Source organism: Coturnix japonica, chromosome 2 (genome assembly GCF_001577835.2).
Source record: "Coturnix japonica isolate 7356 chromosome 2, Coturnix japonica 2.1, whole genome shotgun sequence".
In the NCBI taxonomy this organism is placed as follows: domain Eukaryota; kingdom Metazoa; phylum Chordata; class Aves; order Galliformes; family Phasianidae; genus Coturnix; species Coturnix japonica.
Genome location: NC_029517.1, coordinates 1,693,798 through 1,711,590, shown reverse-complemented (window position 1 = coordinate 1,711,590; position 17,793 = coordinate 1,693,798). Strand labels below are relative to the sequence as shown.

Sequence of the window (17,793 nt, the reverse complement as noted above, 5' to 3'; positions counted from 1 at the left end):
TAAGCCAATTTCAAAGCTCCATTTTACTGAGTGCAAGATGAAAACTACCTTCAGTTTTGGTTTTGAACCCTTAATTCTTCAGCTACGAAAGCAGTAGCTCTATATTTGACTGAAACAAAGATTCACAGTATGTTACAGCATGGATGTTCCTAACACAGACTCCTGTTAGCAAAGTTTATTAAAATCATGGAATCATTATAGGACGGCCTGGCTTGCAAAGGCCCACAGTGCTCATCCCATTCCAACCCCCTGCTGTGTGCAGGGTCACCAACCAGCAGCCCAGGCTGCCCAGAGCCACATCCAGCCTGGCCTTGAATGCCTGCAGGGTAGAGGCATCCACAGCCTCCTTGGGCAACCTGTTCCAGTGCGTCACCACCCTCTGGGTGAAAAACTTCCTCCTAAGATCCAACCTAAACCTCCCCTGTCTCAGTTTAACACCATTCTCTCTTGTCCTATCACTGCCTACCCTTGCAAACTCCCTTCCTGTTTATATGCTTACTTCAAGCACTGGACAGCCACAATGAGGCCTCCCCAGAGCCTTCCCTTTTCCAAGCTGAACAAGCCCAGTTCCCTCAACCTTTCTTCCTTTAGCACAGCTCTCTCTCTGGTCTAAACTTGTGTTAAATAGTCTCTGCTTTACGGGGTCACCATAATAGTCTATCTGCATTAGTAGGACCAGTGAGGCCTTAGGGGGCCTGTAGTCCTTTGAAGGCAAAAAGTTGCAGGTTTTCAATGGAAAGCAGATTGAGGTTTTGGCTGCAAACCTTTGGGCAGTTCAGGTGGGTGTGATCTGTGAGTCAAGAGGACGTATTATATGGGGAGCACTTACTGGAGGGGCATAAAGACTGTGGAGCATCAATAGCTTCTGGGGGGAGCTGGTTCTCAAAATCGACATCTTCTCATTTTACAGAAGAGGGCAGAATGAAACGATACTCAATATTTATCTTGCGGCCAAGAACAAATTAAGTTATTAAATGGAACACCAAACGGATGAGTCTTTGCTGGTAGGAGAAGCCGCAGTGTCATTTCTCACTTGCATTTCCCTGTGAAACTGAAGGCAGAACATCCTTGTTGTGAGCAGTGCTCAGTGTTTGCTCTTGTGGGGATGATGGAACGCCACAACAGGGGGTGGTTCCAGGAGTGAACCAGCAGAGCTGGCGAGGGGAGCCTTTGCTTGCAATGAATGCAAGACAGGGTGATGGAGCACCAACACAGCATTGATGTGTCAGGATTTCTATAGGTTCAGGAAACATCCATTCTCATGAGTGATGTTTTAAATACGGGCAAAAATTCCTTTTTTTCACAGGAAACTTTTGCTTTTCCCAAATCTGTAGATGTGCTTCTGCTTTAAAGCAATGCTTTATGTTATTTAAGACTTATGATTCACAAATCTATGTATAAATTTAAACAATGTAAGATAGAAATGCATTCATTTCAGTGAGGTGTTATCTAAATTGCCGTGCGGATTAATCCGAGACCTTTGGCCTCTGGAAAATGTGTTATGTGTTTGTCTCCAGAGTTGGTTGCCAAAACAGGTAAAGCATCTCAGCTGGGGGAAGTCAATGGATAAGTATTTAAGATAAGTGATCATTTTCATCCTTCAGATACTCGAAGGGAGTATAAACTGGAGGGAAAATGGCTGTTTACAAGGGTGGGCAGTGATAGGACAAGGGAATGGTTTGAAACTGAGATGGGGAGGTTTAGGTTGGATCTCAGGAGGAAGTTTTTTCACCCAGAGGGTGGTGACGCACTGGAACAGGTTGCCCAAGGAGGCTGTGGATGCCCCATCCCTGCAGGCATTCAAGGCCAGGCTGGATGTGGCTCTGGGCAGCCTGGGCTGCTGGTTGGTGACCCTGCTCACAGCAGGGGGTTGGAACTGGATGAGCACTGTGGGCCTTTTCAACCCCAGCCATTCAATGATTCTATGAGCAGGCTGATAAAGGCAGGGACACACCTGAAGAACAAAAACGAAAGCGTTCCTAGTGAACAAGGGGGTAAGCAACAATGGAAGACACCTGAAAAGAGATGACAATAAAGATAATTCTGTCGTGAGCAGGAAAGAAACAAAGCAAAACTAAGTGTAATATTCCTTCTGATGGACAGAGTCAGGAGCAGGGGTGGGGAGAAATGAGAAAACATCATGGGACCACATGAACATTACGTGTGACATCCCAGCAACAACACACTGCTGTTGCTGTTCCAGGTGTTCTTTTTCCATCGGAGCAAAGCCAGCATTATTTACAAGAGGCATCTGCTGCCATCCCCAGATTCTTGGCTTACTGCATGTAGTTTAATTCTGCACACCAGCCGTGCCCAAATCCATCGGTGCGGGGACGCAAAACAAGGGAGAGCTGCTGCCTGCATCTAAATAAACGCTTACTCTTGATTTAATCTCCATTTACTTTAGGGGGAAAAAAAAAGGCAAAATCACAATGTGCACTCATTAAAAAAACCACTTCAATGGCAACTTGTTCGAAGTAGCCCAAATATCAAATTACACTGAAAAAATGCTGATAGAAAGCAGTTTGCAGCACAGCAAGAGGCACAAACAAGCAGACACACAAGTTTTATTCCAACATTCTGGAGCTTAAAATGAACCAGCAGAGAAGCACAAAAGCTGTGATGCAGTTTCCTGGAAGCACAATCGGTGCTGCAGTATTGAGCCCTGTACTTTGTAACAGATATAATTAAGCAGCGAAACTAATTTACACTCCGCGGTCCTTTCCTCTCACATACTCACACACACATCACCTTCTGCTGCTCCTTTTCATCTCATCTGCGAGCTGCACTCCTGCTTTTAATTGCTACAGGTATCCACACAACCCCTGGGTAAGTGAATCTCTGCAGGGGAAGCTCTGAGCTGGCAGCTGTGTGAGGAACGTTCTTAGACTCCAAGCAATCAACACTTTAAAATGACTTTAACATGACACAGTTTGGAGTCCTGCGGGTGAGGAGACGTCTCCTGTTGTGCTAGAGGCACATCCTCTTATTCTCTGCCTTTTCTGTAGGTACCACTTCAGTTTCCTTAGAGAAAAGGGGGCAATGCTTTAAATGAGGATAGCAAGAAAACTCAGCACTGCCCTGTTGTCTAGATCTTCCTCCCTGCATTTAATAAACAAGCAAATGGGCTTCTTATAAGTCAAGTCTGATAAGCAAAACATTGATTTGGGGACTGACGGCAGTTTAAAAGTTAAAATTAGCATCTTGGTGGTATCAGCAGGACAGTACATCTCTCAGTCTGTGCTTTGTGTGGTCTGGAAGCACTGCCTCATCATTCACACTTGATGCAGCTTCTGAAGGTCATCTTACAGCCAACAGGGTTATATTCAGGCTTTTTAAAACTAACTTTAAAAGCCAAGGCATGATTGCACGGTAAACTAATGAGCAGATATCAACATGCAGTAGTACAAGCATACTACACTCTGGTCCTGCATTAATTACTTGATAAATGGGCATGTTTTCCTTGCAAAAAATACAAGTCACCAATCAGTGCAATAAAAACAGCAGGGCTCTGAACCTGAGGTACAGCCATGAGATTCACAACACTGTAAAGAGAAAGCAGACACCAGCAGCAACAAGCAGAGCCCTGCACCTACCCCAGGTAACTGAATCTGTGCACCACCAGGAACGCAAACACCTCTCTGGCAGCATTATCAGATATCAAATCCAAACAGGTATGAGAGAAAACAAGGTAAGTGGCTTCCATTTGTGATGTGTAGGGCTGGGGAAGGGGTAATGTATTGGGAAATGGAAGCAGGAACATGTGTGTAAAGGCAGAGAAAACAGCACAGGGGGTTTCTCACAGAAGTCAAAGCTAAAATCCCTTCCAAAGATTAAAAGCAAATGAGATAAAGAATGAATTCTCTTCATATATCAAATCTCATCAAACTACCTCCCCTAAGCCAGGAACTCATCTGCCCTACAGCATCTTTAATTGTCTGATTCCGTAGTAAATCTGAAATTAAACCAAGGGAACACATTAAAATCCCTTTTACATTAATATTTCTCTGTTCAAAAATGTATCCTGAGATGGCAGAGAACCTCAAATAGGAGATGTACCAGCAAAAGATTTACAGATAGACCTTATCAGCCGCTGGAGTTAGCACTGAATCTCCTTTCAATTTCGGCTGAAGTGAAAATGGAAGTCAAAGGGCTTACAGTTGTATTTGAATACATCTGCAACTCGGAGACAAACTCTTATTTCAAAGCCTTTCAAAGAGACACTGAAGTAGAGAATGAAAGTGAAAGCGTACCAAAGCTTTCTCTTTCTTCGAGAAAGAAAAGCAGCAAGCAAACACTCCACAACTAACACGGACCGCCTGAATCCTGCTCCAAAAACGGATACAGAGATAAAAAAAAAGAAGAAGCGAAGACAGCAGCGAGGGGTCAAGCAGTAAGAGCAGGATTAAAGCCCCACTCAGCTTCCCATAGGGATAGCACTAGCTGGGAGCCGTTCAGCTCCGTTTTCCCCTCTCGGCGATGCCGTACCTGGCTCTCGGTTGATCTCGATGTCGAAGTAGCACTGCGGTCGGTCCTGCACGCCCATGGCCGCGCGGCTCCCGAGGCGCCCGGCTCAGCACCTGCCCATAGACACAAGGAGAAGAGCTCAGCCCCCCTCAGCAGAACCCCCCCTTGGGCGCACCGCTTTTAGAACCTATTTTTTTTTTAATATATGTTTTTTTTTTCCTTTCTTTTCAGTCAAAAGTAGGACACCCCCCCATCCCTCCCTCCCCCCAATCTCCCTCCCTTTCTCTCTCTCTCTTCCCCCCCATCCCCCCTCTTTCTTTCTCTCCCCTCCCACCCCGTCCATCCCCACCACTTAGAGGGGGGGTAAAAAGGGGGGCAAAGACCCCCACTCTGAGAACAACACCGCATGGGGGAGGGGGACGGAGCCGGGGAGGGGGACGGAGCCGGGGAGGGGGACGGGGCCCTCCCAGCGCTGACCCACCCGCTCATCTCCCACCCCGAGCAGGCAGCACGGCCTTACCTGGCAGCTCTCACGCTTTGTCCCCGCTCCACGCCGCGCCCCCCGCCCCCTCGTTCTCCCACCCCCCGTGAGGAGGCGCCGCCGGCCCCGAGCGCCATTACCCGGCCGCTGACTGGCCCGCCCCGCCCCGACAGGCCCCGCCCCGCTGCGCCTGCGCGCCCCGCCCCCTCGGCTTCATCGCCCCGCCCGCTTCCTGCCCCACGAGCCTTCCCGCCTTTACAACGGTCGCGCCGCTCCTCAGTGAGGAGAGTGGCTTTCCCTTATGTACCCCCTGTATAAATATGTCCTCCTTCACATAATATTTATTTTGTGTGTGTGAGTGCAAAACCCACTCTGAGTGAAAATCATAGCGAGGCGTAGTTTGAGTTTGGGGCTATTTTGTGTGTGTGTGTGTGAGCACTAAACCTACTCTGAGTGAAAACCATAGTCATAGTTTATTTATCTTGAGTTTTGGGGCTATTTTGTGTGTGTGTGTGAGCACTAAACCTATTCTTGAGTGAAAACCATAGTGTGACAGTTTGTTTATCTTGAGTTTGGGGCTATTTTGTGTGTGCGTGAGCACAAAACCTACTCTTGAGTGAAAATCATAACGATTTAGTTTATAATCTTGAGTTTGGGGCTATTTTGTGTGTGTGTGAGCACAAAACTACTCTGAGTGAAAATCATAGCGAGTCATAGTTTATTTATCTTTGAGTTTGGGGTGTCAGGCCATCCCAGAGTGAACACAGTACGAGCTTATTAAAAACTTGCGTTGTAAATTATCCAAATGCCATTGTAATGTAGAAGGGTAATGGTTGGGCTAGATGATCTTCTAGGTCTTTTCCAACCTTGATAATTCTGTGATTGTGTGAAGGGTATTAGTCACCTCACGTGAAGACTGGATGCTGAGAAACAAAGATGCTGAGAAATTAAGTGAACTCTATCAGGTCCATAGGAATTCCCTTCCAAAACAAGGATTTGAAAGCGAGTTTCCTCACTTTCCTTTGTATTGCTGAACAATTTGTTTGTATTTTTATGTTATAAATGAAGATTGTTCCTGGTACTGTTTTGTGGGGCATTTCTGTCGAGGTGGTGGTGCTCAAAATACTTGTGTGAGATAAACTGGTGATCACCTATTTTCCATCTCACTCTGTAGCTGCTCTGCATGGATTCTCACCTCGTGTGAATGGATGTGAAGTGTTGACACCGAGAGAACTGACTCAGAGCTGTTCACAAGGGTCACAGCGAACAGCAAGAGATGCTGGATAAAAGAGCCAGGAATGTCTAGAGCTCAATTTAAAGCTCGAGATGCTGTAGAAGAACAGATGAGCACTGTAAGTGTTTCCTTCAGCCGTTCAGTCAAGCAAAGCCATTTCTTTGGTATTTATTTTTTCCTGAAGTATAAATACTGCATAGTGGAACAACTGAAAACTCGCTTTAATTATGAAATGCCTCACTGCTGAGCAAACAAGAAGTTGAAAGTGAAAAGCCAACAGGCAGTTATCCATTAAGCAAACTTCAACATTGAAAAGGTGCTTAATTAAAAAGCACACATGCCGGCATTTGAGTGAGGAGCGTGGAGGGCTGAAGGGAAGTCAATGGGGATAAGTGAGAAACAACAGGATCTGTCAGCTTTAGGCTGCTGATCAAAATCCACACCACGTCCGTGATGCCTGATGTTTGCCCACACATTGCATGCCAAGATGTCGAAGATCTGTGTATGGCTGGAAGGAAGCTCCTGTCCACCTCACAGCAAACATTACAATGCTGGGCACTTATGGGGACCTGGAGGAGAAGCAGTTTGTGCTCCTGTTCAGGTAGGACAAAGTAAACTGGGAGCTGAAGGCTGTGGAGAGGAGCGCTTGGAATGGCAGCATATATAGGTGTCTTGGAGGGCAGATTACCACCAATGCCTGCCTTTGGTGATGGCTGTCCCATTTAGCTCCATGTATTAGCAGCTATTCAGCAAGCCCACAAAGGCTACTTGCAGTCTTGTGCCCTTTATGGTTATGCTAAAAGACCAGTGCAGGATTGGCCCTGGAAGCTTGTTGTGCCTATAGAAATGGAGAGGCAGATCTTTTGAAACCGCTCTTGCACAGATCATGGGCATTAGGTAGAAATAAAGAGAGGGCACATTTATTGCTATCAGTCTGGTAGCATTATCATTAATAGCTTCACAGTGATGGGGGCTTGGAAAGAAAACAAAACCAGATTCTAGCCACCCATATAGCTCCGACTCAGCTCCAGTAGACTGTTCTCTCTTCAGTCTCTGACCAACTCCCAGGACACAGGGTTGAAATCTGTGTCTCAAGCAAAACCTTTGTCCTAGGACTTGCTTTTGGGAAAAGGAGAGTTGATTTGAGGACTCATCTATCCTCAGACAGCCCATAGGGTCGTTTGTAACCTCAAAGCATCCAAATGCTCCCTGTGGTTCTGTTTATTTCTGCTTCCCTTTCCCTAGGGACTTCCTGTGAGCCATAAATCACTCAATACCTGAACTGTTAACATACTTCCTAAAGGATTATTGAGCTCACTCCCCGTCCTGCCCTGAAGCTTTCGGATCGTTTCCATCTCTGGCACGAGTAGGTGGAGCCATCTGCTATCCAGGCAGTAAGCAGAATTTGTTAATGACTGTCACAGTGTGATAGAAATATAAGCAAATCATTAATCTGTTATGTGCTAAATTCTATAACAAGTCAGGGTATGTCCCTGTGTGTACAGCTCCTCTAGAATCTCAGTCATTAAGGTTGGGAAGACCAGTCAACTCCAACCATCAACCCGGGTCTGTGACCACTTGAGACCACTTCACTCACTGTGACCTCTACACTTGAAATCCTGGATGCTGAATCCACCCTGGGCAGCCTGTTCCAATATTTCACCTCCCCTTCTGAGAAGAAATTCTTCCTAATATCTGACCTGAACCTTCCCAGGAGCAATTTAAGGCCATTCCCTCTCATCCTATCACTACCTGTCTGCAAGAAGAGCTCAACCTCCTTTCAGGTCTCCTCTTCTTCAGCCTGAGCAATCCCAACTTCCTCGGCTGCTTCTCATTAGACTTGAGCTCCAGACCCTTCACCAGCTTCATTGCCCTTGTCTGGACATGCTTCAGGGCCTCAATGTCCTTCTTATATATTAATACATATATTGAAATACAAAAAGAGACAGCATTTGGCCTGATCTAAACCTCAGTGCATTTATTTTTCCATTTCTTTCAGCAGGTTACAGCTCAGGGCTATTGAAAAAAAAAATCTTAAATAGTCATCAATTCTATCCTTTATTTGAAAGATGAATCTTGTTTCGTGTCAGACTTGATTTACCCATTCAATAATACTTCAGTTAGGTCAAGAGAAATAAGGGGAGCATTTCATACAGCACAGTTATGCAGATGTTAGTGAGCTGACGTCTGACTTTGCATTGGAGTCAGTGACACCCAGTGAGTGGGCTGTGCTGCATGGCAGCCACACCAGGGAGTTTTTACCTTCATAGTAAAGTGAGGCTGTTTGTGTTACCGTGTTCTTCCTGTCTCCCATCTGTTTCTCTCAGCCCTCTTTTGTAACTTCATCTTTTGTAATTTAGAGCTTTTGGAATGGATGACAACAAAAGTCTTTTGGCAGCTACATTGACAACCTGTATCGGTCTTAAGGCAGTAAAAGAAGCGAGGCAATTGAGACTAAAAGCTTATCCTTATTCAGAAGTGAGACTGGAGGGGAAATCAGAAATAAAAACCAGAACTGAGCAAACAGGGGAAAGGAAAGATGATGCATACTGCAGAAGAAGGCAAACTGACCCTGCGAGGAGCTTGGCATGGAATGTGCTATCTCCAGTATCACTGATTCAAACTAATAGCAGCTTCTTGAGGGGAAAATGGGACAGCAAGCCCTTTCCTCTGGTTGTTTTTCTTTTTTCTTTCCCTAACATTTTCTTTGCCTCTTTACCTTTGTGTTAGTGATGTATAAACTCCATCGCCCTGTTCTCAGTGGGCACCATCTGCAAACACTGCTAAGCAGCACAATAGAGGGAATGCTTGAAATGGAGTCAGCCCTGGTACTTCAGTGCTCATTAGTTATAGCTCAGGCAGTTTGGATGTTTGTGCACCCTGGTTGCCAGCACTGAGGACTGCAGGAGAGTTTAATAATTCACCTGTGATGCCAGAAAAGTGTATGCGGCCAGCACAGGTTCAGGGCTGTGCTTGTGTTGAGGACTGTGGAGCAGAGGCATCAAAGCAGCTCCACAGACCAGTCTGCCAAGAGCAATGATTCATCCTCTGTGCTGAGCCAGACGTGCCTTCATGTATTGCTGCCGGGATGCCTTGTCACTGCCCTCCCAGTTCTGCTGCTCCCAGTGTGTGACATGTGGCACAGAAGATGCTTCAGCTGGATCCAGGCAGGGACCAGCAGCTGTGATGCTCCCAGACCCAGCTTGGTCCCAGCTTGAGCGCAGCTCCATTTGTATGCGTTGCTGATCCTGGACCACTAAATCATATTGAAGCTGAGCTGACTCTGCACAAAGGCGTCTCAGGTACATCTAAATCCTGAAAGCCGGCAGTGTTCTACAAATCAAGAATTCAAGTCACAACACAAAGGTAACTGAGGAAACATAATGGCCCCCGCAATCTAAGAGGTCAAACAGATCGATCCAGCATTTTGTTCTGGTGTTAAATCCGTGGATGTTCAGCTGAGGCTCCTAAGCACGATGATGATTAATATCAAGAACAGTGCCAGTAAGGAGAGGTGAGCAGAGCCGTGGCTGGAGCAAGGCATGTAATTCCCAACAGCTCTGAGCAGGGAAAAGGGAACAATTACCTGCCCCTGGCAATGGGGGAGGAAGGGAGAATCATGGGAGCAAAAAAGGACACAAATTCTGTCATGTGGGCTGCTGGGATGAAAAGGAGGGATGGATTCATGTAGGGAGACCCTGCGAGGAGTGGGAGGTTTCTATAGGAGGAAGTGCTAAGGAATGAAGGATTGCCAGAAGTCCTCAATTGGCACAGTGAGCTTAGAATATGGCATTAATAAAATATGCAGTCCCTCCTAGCAACAGTGTTAGTAATAACCATCAAGATTAGTGCTCATGTTGATATAAATAAAGCTATGTGCAATTATGATCAGCCGAGGTCAGGAAGATATTCTTTTCCTGGATTGAACAATTAAGTGCATTGGCCGCACCTACAGGCAGACAAGGCTGGAAGGGGAGGGTTTATCTTCTGAAAGATTCAGCACTGACCACTGCCAGAGACAGGATCCTGCATCGATCTGTTTGGGAATGACAATTTCTCCTGTCTGCAACAGCTGCAGAATATCTGTGCTGGGAGTTCAGAAGGTTTGGCCTCGCTTAATTTGATACTAAAAGATCGGGGTTGACAGGGCGATATAAAACTGCCAGCAAGATCTACTGGGATTCTTGTTTATGCCTCTGCATAGGAAGAGTTTGTCTTATGAGAAGACAGGAGCTTAAAGTAAAACCTGAATGTAAACATATAAATAAAACGGGTTGGTATTTCCTTTAAGCTTTAAATTCTAGCTCTTAGAATACAAATGGAACGGGCTGGTATTTATTCAAGCTCCTACTTGAGATGCAAGCTAGATTTCCATTGGTTTGCTCCAGCTCAGCAGCCTGCTGTAATTGCAGGCATACAGTCAGTGGTGTTGGCACACTCATTCAATGGGTTACAGTTGGTGCTATTAGCAAACAGCAATTGCTTGCGATTTAGAATGCATTGTAATTGCACTTTTAACATTGACATTTCATGATATCAGGACGGTAATTGTAGCATCTTTCATTTTGATCAGTTTATAATATGGACACAAGGGCAGTTTTCCAAAGAAGGCCAAGAGAAATACAATGCTTCAAGTTGTTCCGCAAAGCCTCCTGTGCTGCTCCCCTTGCAAGACATCCAGACTTCCCTCAGTGCAAAAACAGTGAGGCTGCATCTGAAACCCCCCAGAGATTTCCAAACTGGAGCCTTCAAGCTTCTGTACGTAAAACTTGTTATAACTGGAGGGTATTCACTGGGAGGAAAGAGAGGAAAAGAAACTATTAACCTTGACACCATTTCATACAATGGGAGTAGGGAGGAACTGCCAACTCCCATCTCCCTGCACAGCTCTGGCTGCAGCACAAGCACAGCAGAACTCTCCCCCAGCACTCACCTCCATCACTCAGCTTGAGGTTCATGTGAATGCACAGTGCACATGGGGGGGAAGGAAGCGCCCCTATGGGAGCATCAGGGAAGTGCCTGAGGATAAGCAGGGTGAACCAGAACTGCAGAGCTGTCTTCTGTACCTACAGCGTGGTGAAGGTACCCTGATGGATGGTGTGATCCGTCAGTCACACGGAGATAAACATGTTCTGATGGAGGATTATGGATCAAATGGGAAATGAGTTGTGTGTCTTTCTGCTACACCCGATTAGTTTTAGTCCTGGTGCACAAATGTGTCCAGCATTTATCTGGAGCTACCGCCTGGCTTTGTGGGACTAATAATAAATAAGTAAGCTTGTTAGAGTCACAATAATAAAGGAAGCATTAATGGTAAATTAAGGAAATGAATTTGAGAAGATCCAGCCATGCCGTGATTGCTGGCAGTTAGCAGCTAACTCAGCCAGCATAGATTCAGTGTCTTTAAGGCTACAAAACTTCATTTCCTCATCACCTCCCTATCACCCTTAACATCTTACTTGTATTTCCTAAAAACGTGTTAATACTTCCCTGTGCCAGCAGCTGCATTGAATTCTTTACAACGCACCCACATCTCCTAGGAGCAGCAACGTAGAGCTGGGGTAGGGAAAAAAGGCTTTACGAGCAGAAAGGGTCTATCTTGAAATTATCTAATTAATGTTCTATTTATAATATATAGCCATGTCAAATCTATATATCCTGCTGTTATAAGCTCTAGAAAGCAGGATGCCTTGGCTTTGGGTCGTGGCTATGCTAAAAAATGTTTCTTCTACGTTCTGTAAAATTGAGCTTCAGTGTTGTTGCCAGATCTGCAGAGCTGCCCGAACCAGAGCTGCCAACACAGCAGGAACGAGCTGGGATGTCATTTGTGACCCAGGAATTGGAACTGGAAGCACTCAGGTTAAATACACGAGCCAAGGAAAATCACTGGTAAACTTCATTAGAGAGGATTTAGTTGCAGCTCTGCTGCATGGTCACATTTCCTGTGTGTGCCCTGCTGGCACTGACACATGTGCTGCAGATGAGTCGAATGCTGCTGACAGGCTAAATGGGAGCAAACCGTGTCCCCTCACTCTCAGGTAAAAACAATTCATTTCTCTCACTTGGATCGTCTCTCTCATCATTTGTTTCTCGTTCTCCCCTCTGCCAGAGCACTGCATCAGTCATCCTTCACTAAGGACGCTCTGCTGCAGACATGTCTCCAGCACTGCATGATGGACTCAGTGCCAGGAGGTGCCTCCTGACATATGGCTGCACTGAACTGCTGCTGACCCATCGCTACGCCCTGCCCCTACACACTGCTTTCTGTTGTCCTCATTATAGGGAAATGAAGGGGAAAAACATAAAAATAATGTAAGCAACACTGCTGGGCAACAGAAAGCTCATAGGAAGAGCAGTGAAAAATCACACACAGCAGAGGAAGGCTCCAGAGAGAATGCAAAGACTTGGGGCAGCCAGACGGTAATTGCAGTGTTTGCAAAAGTCAGCGTGCCCGCGCCCTGTTCTGTACAGCAGACAATGTGCTCAGGCAGCACCGCCTGCTTTCTGTTCCTGAGGCTCACCATGATTTTCTTGTGTTCCGTTTTCTTTTCCTCTCCCCATTTGATCAGACTTTTCCAGAGAATTTTCGCCTCTCATTTGCAGTTTCACAGACCGTTACGGGCACTGTTGATAGCAGAGGTTCTAAAACTGAGTGGAGCTGGATTAGTCATACCCAGAGCTTTGTATTGTTGTAGTGCTGTAGTGTCTCGGGTGGATAAGTGTGCTCCAGAAGGCAGGTTTCTAGGACAAACAATATCTGTGTGCATTGCTGGGGGCAATGCAATGAGAGCTCCTGGAGGAAGACTGAGGAAACAAAATTGAAACCACTTTTGAGTCACTCATCCAACTGTTGAGCAGCTTCCAGCCCTTCTCCAACAGCACTGAATTTCATGGAAAACACAATATCTCCTGGGCTATGGGATTTGTATAAATATGGTACGCAGCCATTTTCTACGTCCTTCCATGCTCAGTACTCACAGAGAATCCTCCTGGTTGGCCAGCAGTTTTCAGCTGCAGAACACACGTGATGTGTGTGCATTGCTCAGGCAGCAGCCCTCTTCTTCAGGCTGCACAGAGCTCCTAAGTGATGGGGAAGCAAGATTTGGAAGTTTCACTCTGTTCCTATTCAGATTTCAGGTTGTACAAGCCATTTTTGGCAGAGAAGACACAAGAAATCATCAGTGCAAAGTATCAGGCTACGTGTATGAAAACAAAAGATCAATATGATTGCTGTATACAGGTGATTCCTGTTCCAAGAAGGCATATTTGTGCATGGTTTAACCCGTGTTGTTCAGTGTGTAGTTCTCAGGTGTCTCTGTGTAAACCTGATGTAAGGCCGCTCCTTATCCCATCAGTGCTGGCAGGTGACTCAGCTGCTGGTTCACTGCTCCCAGAGCACTGACATCATCTGTGATGCACCTCTGTGATACCAGCATCTCCAGATGCTCATCCCCTGAGTCCAGCTCCAAGTAATCCCAGAACTGAATTAAAAACAATGAGACTTTTAAAGCAAAGAAGGCTGCTGTTCTCTTAGGCTCACAAAGATGCATATTTTTGCTCTGCTCTCCTTTCCCTATCTCACAATGGGAGAATCATTTGTAAATTAAAGCTGAGATTTCTCCAGTTATTTCATTAGTGCAGAATTTTGAACCTTAAAAATATTGCAGGCCTTGCTAAAACTGACAAAGGCAATCACAGTGCCCCAAAAGAAGCGATGTGAGCTCTTTCCTTCTCTCTACTTAGCAGACATAAGCTGTTCAATTTTCAAACTGCCTCTCATTGAATCAGAATGGCCTGGGTTGGAAGGGACCTCGAGAATTGTGAAGCTCCATCCCCCCTGCTGCAGGCAGGGCCTCCAACCTCCACATTTCATACCAGCCCAGGCTGCCCAGGGCCCCATCCAACCTGGCCTTGAAGACCTCCAGGGATGGGGCATATAACTAGAGAGGAGAGATCAAATGACTGGCAGAAAGGATCTCCCTGATGGGGAAAACACTGGGATTTAGGTTTTATGGACTAAAATGGATATGACTTGAGACAGCACATAGTGAGGGCTTGGCTGGAAAGAGATGCAGCTGGAGGGAAGGCAGTCTCTTCACCCCATAAATACTGCCATCAACACTGGCCTGGAAGAGCAGGGTATGGCACTAAAGGTGTGTCAGTGGCACAACCTTTCAGTGCAGTACACCCAGAGTAACCTGAGGTTAACGTGGTTTGTACTCAAGGCAACATCACTGTGCTCCCAGGCTTAATGAAAGCTGTTTGTCCAATGCAGCCTCTAATTGCTGGCTGAAATTCTCCCTGTAATTACAACTGGCCACTGCTGATATTTGTTTTCAAGTTGTGGTTCTCCATTCAGCATGCCTGTGCTACCACTGGGGTGTGTTCATGTGGGGAAGATGTTGTTTCTCTAAGGGGCTAATCCTGGAGATCCATGGGGGAAGATGGTGCTTTGAACATACAAAACTGCATGTTTACCTACTGCTCATTAGGAGAAACTAAGCTCCTGTTTCAATCTTCTTGAAGGCTGGGAGAAAGAAAAGTACCCTGGAAGCAGGTGGGGAAGGGTTAACAAATAAACAGAGCCTGTGAAATTGAAATATTCTTCCTGGCTCGAAGATGGAAGCAAATGTGCTCATCAAGCACAGAGTCTCTTTATCTGGTATCTCAGTGCCACAGGGGACAGCAAGACGCCTGCAAACCAAGGTCGCTGCCTCCCTCTTAGCAGCGCGCTGTTATGTGTTGGCACAAAAGGAAAAGCTCGTCCTCCTGCACAGCCAGACTGAGCGACACGAGGCAGGCAGGGAAGCAGGGATAAAGACAGGAGTGCTGGCACCCAAATTATCACGTATTCAGAGCCAAAAAGATGAGAAAATTATTCGGTCAGATGTCATTTGTGATTGGATTCCCCCGGTGTCTGATAACTTGTCATTGAAGGGGGAACAAAGAAATGCAGCGATCTATGGATAGCAGCTAAAATAAATGTCCCCTTTTTTAAGTAGAGAATTGGTGAAGAAAATCAAGCAGGTTTTAGGGCCAAATCCTGCAAATGATCACACGTGTACTTAACCCAGTGGACTAGATGGATATATACAAACCAGTCAACTACACGGAGCCAGACCCAGCTGCGGGCACTGGTCTGTGGGTGTCTCTCCTGCTCAGTTAGCATTGCTCTCGGATGGCTTTGGCTTCTGCTGATCATATTGGAGAAGGTCAGGGGCCAGCAGCTCATTCTGGCCAGGGGGAGGAAGGAAACTACCTTGTCCTGGGGGGAAGGACTGGGAGCAGAGTTCAGTGATATAAATAGGAGCAGTGACGTGCAATATGGCCTCAGGTCAGAGGAGAAGCCTGACCTTTATTTACAGGTGTAGCTGCAGCCAGATAGCTTCTCTGTAGGCCAAAAAATAGCCCAGGTTTTTAAACTGGCTCCTGTTAATGCTTTTTAGATGCCACAGCATCGCCTGAGAAGGAGGGGGAGCAATGGCTCTTTGCAGGAAGATCTGTCATAATGTTTGTACTGGGCTGATTGTCCTGCTGGCTCCCGTGAAATTGCAAATCTCTCCAGCAGTAAGCAGATGTCACCTTCTGGAAAGTCTGAAGCTGCTGTGACTTACAATGAAGAGGGAACAGAGAGTGCAAGGCTCTGTGTTGAAGGATACAAAGCTGTCACTGGCTCCCTCACAGCTGCACTAAATCCCAGCCAGCTTGATAGGGTCCTGGCCAAAGTGTCTGGTCCTAAATGTTGGCAGGGCATGACAAGAGGATGTGAAGAACCAGAGGAGGCTTTCAGCAGCATGTTGTGTGCACCACTAAGCTCTGTAACCTCCTCCTTTCCTCTTAAAAAGGGGTTTTGGCCACCTGTACCCTGCAATTGTGCAGCTGTAGCCTCAGATCAGGCATCCCATAATTGTGTCACCTCTGAGTTTGCCCCATATGGCTGGATGTCTACCCAGCCCTGAGCCACCCCAATGACTGTCACTGCTCTGGGTGGGAGGAGCACAAGGTAAGTGCAATGACTGCCAGTGTCTTTGAAGGGGACAGAAACGCTCCTCCATACTGCCCACATGGCTGCCCCATTGGTTTGATCCCAACCAATACAACCTGTTGGGAGCATCTCACAGTAGTGCACCCTAAACTGGTTGCCCTTGTCCCCTTCCAGGTGAATCTGGCACGCTGGGGATGGGATGCACACTCAGCTAAGACCTGCACGTTTCACAACACGTGCCTCTCCAACCCCAGCCCTAGGCAAGGTGTGGGGATGAACTGCAGTGGGAAGGGAGGTGGCTGCTGCTGCCACAGCCCTGAGTGCACCAACAGGTTCTGCCACCTCCTCCCTGCCCCTCGTGGGGCTTTAGTTGCCTGCGCCCGGGGTCAGCTTTGACAGGTGACAAGTCCTGCCCAATTCCTTCACCTGTGAGCCCTCCAGTGCTTGACTTGAGAGCTGTGTATCAGCACCAGCCCTTGGTCCTCGGCAGTTCTGTGCTGCAGATGCGACTGTGCCCTGCTCTGCCTCACTGCTGCCTCCTGCAGAGGCAATGAAGCAGATGGAGGGCAGGGAGATACAGTACAAGTTAAGGTGTATTCCCAGTCTGCTCATTTAAGCTAGAATTAAAGTGGTGTGATTCTTTGCCTGTACAGATAAATGCAAAATTGATTATTAATTAACTCTACAGAGATGCTGCATCCTTTAGTCCCTACTTCACGTGGTCTGCAAATGGAGCACAGAATGGAAGCGTGTTGATGGGGCTTCATTTGGCAGAAAGCACAGCTGGCACATTGCTTATGCTGTTCAGGCTTTTAAAAGTCAGAGGACGTAGGGCTCCCTGCTGATAAAAATATTCCGAGTTGCAGCTTGACTCAAGGGTGAATGCAATGTGAAACCTCCTCAAAGCCTTCAGGATGCAGGCTCAAAGGATTCTCACCGTCCTGCTGCACCTCTCCTTTGGTTGCACCAACGTGCTCGTGGGGCTCCGCTCTGAACGGGAACTGACAGAGCTTTTAAAGAGCAGATTTAGGTGGCACCATCTCTTTATTCTTGCTCTGTTTCCTGATCCTCCTCACAGCTGTCCTCACCGAACCCACCCTGTGCCAGGAATGAACATTAGGGTGCAGGATTACCTCCAGCCGCCTGTGTCACTTCTACACCATGTGGAAGCTGGGCGGAAAGTTAAAAGCAGCACTGAGCTGCCTTGAGGAATAAGCTGCTGCCTCTGTGCTTGGAGGATGAGCTGGGGACTGAGGGGAGAGAAAGAGGAAGCACAGAGAATGCAGACAACCCCATTGCTGATGGGGTCTGTGCATTACCCAGAGCTGACTCTGATGACTCTCAGCTTTCTGAGCGATAAAATCAGTTCAGAGCTACACAAAAAGAACGAGAGAGTTGAATTTTTGCGGTACGACTCCAACTTCTGTCACAGCCGATCACTACTTTCCACGAACCACTCAGTCTTAAACCACCAGTATAAACCGCACTGACTGCATGGTTATTTAATTCATGTCTTTCAAAGCTGACTCCGTGCGCTGTGAACACTTTGCTGCTAGCAATGTAGAAACGAGCTGAGGCTGGAGCTGCAGGATGAACTTATCCGGTGGTAATTGTTCTTCAAGGAAT

The 17,793-nt window shown here is 46.7% G+C and overlaps 1 protein-coding gene across 4 annotated transcripts in view; it reads right to left on the bottom strand.

Moving 5' to 3' along the window:
- The window catches only part of NKTR (natural killer cell triggering receptor), a 37,410-nt gene extending 32,307 nt beyond the window's left edge, over nucleotides 1-5,103 (bottom strand). For all 4 annotated transcript variants that reach the window (XM_015853020.1, XM_015853023.1, XM_015853021.1 and 1 more), the window contains exons 1-2: nucleotides 4,988-5,103; nucleotides 4,489-4,580 (exon numbers count right to left, since the gene is read on the bottom strand). In XM_015853020.1, coding sequence (XP_015708506.1) covers nucleotides 4,489-4,546 — 58 coding nt within the window. In that variant the 5' untranslated portion in view covers nucleotides 4,547-4,580; nucleotides 4,988-5,103. The remainder of the gene's footprint in view (nucleotides 1-4,488; nucleotides 4,581-4,987) is intronic.
- Between the last annotated feature and the right edge of the window lie 12,690 nt (nucleotides 5,104-17,793).